Below are 6,058 nucleotides of genomic sequence, written 5' to 3'. Positions count from 1 at the left end.
TATCTCACCATTCTCTCTCTCTCTCTCTCTCACACACACACACACAAATTTGATGGAATTATTCTCTCTCTACTCTCTCTCACACAAATTTGATCAATTTTAAATTGTATAGAATTATTCTCTACACTCTCTCTCATAAAAAATCTGATCAATTTTTAGATCTTATAGAATTATTATTTTTAAATATTTCATCAATTTACATTTAAAATATTTATCACAAATTTGATTCTCTTTCTACTCTCTCTTTATCACAAATTTGATCAAAATTGTATAGAATTATTTCACAAATTTGATTAATTTTAACATTGTATAATTTTTAAAAAAAAAATATTTCATCAATTTACTTTGATATAATTTTAAATTGTATAGAATTATTCTCTCTACTCTCTCTCTCTCACAAACAAATTTAATCAATTATTAAATTGTATAGAATTATTCTCTCTACTTTATCTCATAAATCTAACAAATTTAATCAATTATTAAATTGTATAGAATTATTCTCTCTACTTTATCTGATGATTTAAATTGTATATAATTATTTTTTTAAACATTTGATCAAATCATTGGATTTAGATTGTATAGAATTGTTTTTTTAAATATTTGATCAAATCATTGGTTGCAGCAATATGGATGAGTATGGGTGCAACATGGGAAATCTTTTGTATAAAATTATTCTCTCTACTCTCTCTCATAAATCTGATTTAGATTGTATAGAATTATGAGTATGGGTGCAACATGGGAAATCTTTTGTATAAAATTATTCTCTCTACTCTCTGATTTAGATTGTATATTTAGATTGTATAGAATTATTTTTAAAAATATTTCATTTGATTTAGATTGTATAGAATTATTTTTTAAAAATAAAATTATTTTTAAAATATTTAAATCATTGGTTGCAGCAATATAGATGGGTATGGGTCCAATATGGAAATTTTTTTGTATAAAATTATTCTCTCTACTTTCTCTCATAAATCTCATAAATCTGATTTAGATTGTATAGAATTATTTTTTAAAAATATAATTATTTTTAAAAATATTTGATTTGATTTAGATTGTATAGAATTATTTTTTAAAAATAAAATTATTTTTAAAAATATTTGATCAAATCACTGCAATTAGTAATATGGATAGAAATGGGTTCAACATGGAGAAATTTTTAGATGTTAAAAAAAATATTTGATCACTTATTAAATCTGATTCAGATTGTATAGAATTATTATTAAATCTGATTCAGATTGTATAGAATTATTTTTTAGAATATGATTCATAAATCTGATTTAGGTTATATAGAATTATTTTAAAAAAAATAAAACTATTTTTAAAAATATTTGATCAAATCACTAGTTGCAGCAGCAAGATGGAAATGGGTCAACATGGAGAAATTTTTGGACATTTAAAAAAATATTTGATCACTTATATTTGATCATGTTTTGATAAATTTTTAAATTATATAATAAAATTTTGAACCTTTAAAAAAATATTTGATCATTTTTTAATAATTTTTAAAATTATATAATAAAATATTCGATCAATTTACTTTTTTGACATTTTCCGTCACGTGTGTATGCACATTTTCCATCAGGTGCGTATGTATGTACGTTTTCCATCAGGTGTGTATTTACTCAAATATTTTACATTTACCTCATCGTGTGTGTGTGCATTTACCTCACTCTTTATACTTCAGAATTTAAACGCCGTTCGGTTTAAAAAATCTCACTTAAAATTTGGTAAAGACTCATGTTCCGATTTAAACTGTCTTTAGTATGCTAAAACCAAAATACTGAAGCCCATCACAATCGTAATAACACCGAGAAAAAGAGGACAGAAACAACGACTTTCATTTCATCATATAGCGCACTGTTATTACAAACATATTGCTGCATATAAGAGAACATCAAACATAAATGAAAATTTACATGCACGGAATAGAAAACTCTTCGTTTACTGAAGGCCTAAACTACAACATCTTATTGGAAGATGAACTATTATTACAAACATATTGCTGCATGTAAGAGAAGGCCAAACAGACATGAAAATTTACATGCATAGAATAGAAAACACTTCCTTTCCTCAAACCTAAACTACATCATCTTATTCGAACATTAACTACATCATCTCTTATATACACTATCTACAAATGCAACTTCCTTGGTCACATCTTTTAAGAGTGTGTCTTGTATTTAGATTCATCAATTGGGACGCCTTCTTCAGCGGCCCTTTCACCACCGGATTTATCAGTGGTGCTGAGCCCTCCCTTGCGCCCCATCTCTTGATACCCCTCGCTCCCAATCTGCTCCTTCCTCGTCTGCCCGCCTTTGCTTCGCCCTACAACATCAAACCATCTAGCTAGTTAAAATTGATATCGATTAGATGATTGAGAGATAACCTCCGGCTGGTTAAAATTGATATCTATTAGATAATTGAGAGGTAACCTCCGGAGAGTGTCTGTTAAATGAGAGGTAACCTCCGGAGAGTGTCTGTTAAATGAGAGGTAACCTCCGGAGAGTGTCCGTTAAATGGCCTTTTTTACTCCGGCTGATCTCTAATACTTCAAAAACTTTAATATCCTTAACATTCCGAAAGATTTGAAACGAGCAGTGTCAAAAATAAACCCTAGGTAAATACAAGTTAAAGAAAGAGTCTTAGGCACACCCTAATCTTTCAAGAGAACAATGTTTAAATACCTTTGAACCCTAGCAAATACAAGTTAAACCCTCTTTCTTTTTAAGAAAGATTTAAAGTGAACTGAGCTGTATTTAAGATAGCTTCAAAGAATAAACACAAGTTAAAACCCTAATTCTTTATTTCAAAAAAAATTAAACTGTCTTGAATGTCAACTTAAACACTAAAGAAAAGTGAGAACCCTAATCACATCTATTCCAAAGATGTGAAGTAAAGTGCATTTTAACATAATACCTTCAGCAAGGCGCTCTTGTGCTTCGACAGATTTGCCGCCAGTGCCACCGGGCACAACAGTTTCTCCCTCGCGGGCTTTCTGTTCCAATTCGTTTCTATCTTGTCTTGACGCCATTCTTTCTCTTCTCTTTACTCTTATTCTTCTCTTACTCTTTTATCTGATTCTCTGGTCTGCTACATCATATATAGCGCAAAAAATGCATGACACCGCTTTTAATGGCAATTCTTACGCAAGACACGTATCATTCTCAGGCGATCACTTGTCAGCTGGCAACAGTAAAAGATGATAACGTTACACGAAGCAGATCAGATTATTGTGACCCACAAATGCTGTGTTGTTTATTCTTTTACTCCGACCATGTATATCCGAAGGTAACGAATCTATTGCTTTCGAAATACAATGGTAACTGGCACTACAAGTTTCTTTATATTAAATTTCATGACATCATTCCATTGGGATCTTGTAAGCTTTTGAAGATGACATCTGTTCGTCAAATAACAAGTATTAGATCATCAGCTGATAATTTTCGACAGTCTTTACAACAGCTTGGGGTTGCTTCTGACTGGTCATTCCAAGGATTCATTTCACCATCTGTCACATTCTTGCCATCTGCTGTTAATTCCTTTTCACCATTTCATCCATTTTTTTGTGATGCATTAATAGTTGTTTGAATTTATTTCAGATCATTTAAAGAACAGTATTCATTCTTATGGGCCTTCCTGAGTTCTTTTTTGCCATCTCTTTAGAAGTTGATGCGCATCATAGTTCAACATTGAAGTTCTTCACTGGAATTATGACTAGACTAGTAGGGCGTTTGAATTTTATGTTGGAGTTTTGGAAGACTTTAATTTCTATTTTGGGACAAATGAGCAAGGGGCAAATATCTTTCTTAAGTTATTGACGAGAAAAAATTCATAATTTTCGGGATTAGCTGTTTTAGACCAATTTTTTAATTTTAAAAATGGAGAGTTGTTATCACAACAAATGTTACTTCTACATGTATTACTTGGTGTTGTAATATTCTACAGAGTTAAAAGTTAAGTATGAGGACAGGTCATTTATATCAGTAGAATTGTTTTAATTAAGTCGAGAGGCTTTCTACATACAGTAGTATCAATCGTCAATGCAAACAATTACCATTTTTTGATAAATTTGACAGGTATGTGACTGTTCTAATTTAATAAATAATAATACTAAATAAAAACTATAACAAAAAATGATTATGGTGCCAGTTCATTATCCTTCTCATATTAAACCATGATCGTCTTGATAGGGCAGACAGTAACGGCAAATTCATTGCTAAAACTGAACCTTTATAGGATGATTCATTGCGCAACATATTAATTAATAGCCTAGGGTTTGTACATAATTAGAGGAAGGTGCCTACAATGGCACAATCAGCATCAAAAGAAGCGAAAAAGGTACAATCCAACAGAAGTAGCGGCAACAGTAATTCCGGTGCTGGTAAGATAGTGTAAAATATTGTGTTGAGAAAGTTACATGATGAAAAAATAACTATTAATTTGGATAAGTGTGAATTCATGAAGTAGGAGTTGGTTTATCTTATTTTTGTAATCTCATATGAATTATTTTAGACCGTTCTCCTTCAAGGTTAACTTCATACACAATTTTCATTCCAAAATGTTTGCATTACCTTCAAGCTTGTCTTCTAGTCTCAAACTGTTCAACATTTTTAACTATATGAGATTTTAAGAATATTTGAGTGCACTATATTTGTAAGTCTATGAAGATGGTCTCTTATTCCAATGTTGATACCATGTTAAAATTATCAAAATTATATTTAAAGTGAATGAACTTAAATTTTGATGCACATATATTCTTATTTAAATTTTTGTAACTGATATGCTTGTGAGGCTATACTCAATATTACATAGAGATGATGTAGAGATAAATGATAATAAAGAAGAGGATATGGTAAGGAGGATGGAAATAGGGGAAAGGGAGAAATGTGGGAATGTATGAGGTAGAAAGAGACAATGTTGAAGTGGATAGAGATAAGGTAGATAGAAAGAGAATAATTAGGGCATCAAATTGATGGAAATGGTGATGGGGGGGAATCTGTGTGTGTGTGTGAGTGTGTGTGTGTGTGTGTGTGTGTGTGTGTGTGTGAGAGAGAGAGAGAGAGAGAGAGAGAGAGAGAGAGAGAGAGAGAGAGAGAGAGAGAGTATAATTAGGGGATGAATGATAATTATGGTCCAAAAGAGATGGAGACATGATGAGGATGTGTGAGATGTTAGGGAGGGGACATACATTAGGTAGACAAAGAGAGATAAAGAGATGTTAGGGAGGGGACATATAAAGTGAGAAAAGAGGATATAGGGTAGGAGACACGAGGTCAACATAAACAGAGAAATTGTGAGAGGTAAAGAGCCATGTGAGTGATAGATGGCGAGAGACATGTGTTAGATATAGAGGGTGAATAGGCTATGGGGTGATATTGTGTGAGGAACAAGGTGAGAGAGTTAAAGAGTGTAGTTAGGGAGAAAGCAAGAGAGAGAGAAGAGGGAGAGTCTGAAAGACATGATGTAGAGATATATAATAATTGGGGGATGAAATGATAAGAGGTTGTGGGGAAAAAGAGAGACAAAAGAGGGGGAAGTGATGAGGTAAAAAGAGACAACATGGTGGCAGAGAGAGATGAGGTGGAAAGAAAGAGAGTAATTAGGGAATCAAATGGATGGATTTGCTGATGGAGAAAAGAAGGGAGGGAGGGAGAGAGATGTGGCAATTAGGCAATGGATAATAATTAGGGTCCAAAAAAGATGGACATGAGAGAGAGAGAGAGAGAGAGAGAGAGAGAGAGAGAGAGAGAGAGAGAGAGAGAGAGAGATGTGGTAATTAGGGGATGGATGATAATTATGGTCGAAAAGAGATAGACATGATGAGATGAGAAGGGGGAGGGAAGGAGGGAGGGAGGGAGGGAGGGAGGGAGGGAGAGAGAGAGAGAGAGAGAGAGAGAGAGAGAGAGAGAGAGAGAGAGAGAGAGAGATGGATGTATAAGAGAAGGTAAGAAAGAGGATATAGCATAGGAGACATGGGGTCAACATAGAGAGAGATTTTGAGAGATAAAGAGACATGAGGTAGATATAGATGGTAAATAGGGAGCCAAGATTATGTGTG

At 32.8% G+C, this 6,058-nt stretch overlaps 1 protein-coding gene across 1 annotated transcript; it reads right to left on the bottom strand.

The window, feature by feature from the left end:
* Positions 1-2,161: 2,161 nt before the first annotated feature.
* LOC149531440 (em-like protein) lies at positions 2,162-3,046 on the bottom strand. The gene is made up of 2 exons (XM_089808706.1): positions 2,917-3,046; positions 2,162-2,325 (listed from the first exon to the last, which is right to left on the bottom strand). The coding sequence occupies exons 1-2, from the start codon at positions 3,029-3,031 to the stop codon at positions 2,162-2,164; spliced, it is 279 nt and encodes a 92-aa protein (XP_089664832.1). The 5' UTR covers positions 3,032-3,046.
* Between the last annotated feature and the right edge of the window lie 3,012 nt (positions 3,047-6,058).

This window comes from Cupressus sempervirens, chromosome 11 (genome assembly GCF_028749045.1).
Source record: "Cupressus sempervirens isolate cs-2001-9-10 chromosome 11, ASM2874904v1, whole genome shotgun sequence".
Classification (NCBI taxonomy): Eukaryota; Viridiplantae; Streptophyta; class Pinopsida; order Cupressales; family Cupressaceae; genus Cupressus; species Cupressus sempervirens.
Note: the sequence above shows the minus strand (reverse complement) of the source record. Positions and strands in the feature narration are given on the sequence as shown.

What these genes read in the sequence shown, in the direction of transcription:
- LOC149531440 (XM_089808706.1), bottom strand. Translation starts at nt 3,031, where the DNA reads ATGGCGTCAAGACAAGATAGAAACGAATTGGAACAGAAAGCCCGCGAG. An exon ending in ACAAGAGCGCCTTGCTGAAG is followed by an intron (nt 2,326 to 2,916) that starts GTATTATGTTAA and finishes TTGATGTTGTAG; the next exon opens with GGCGAAGCAAAGGCGGGCAG.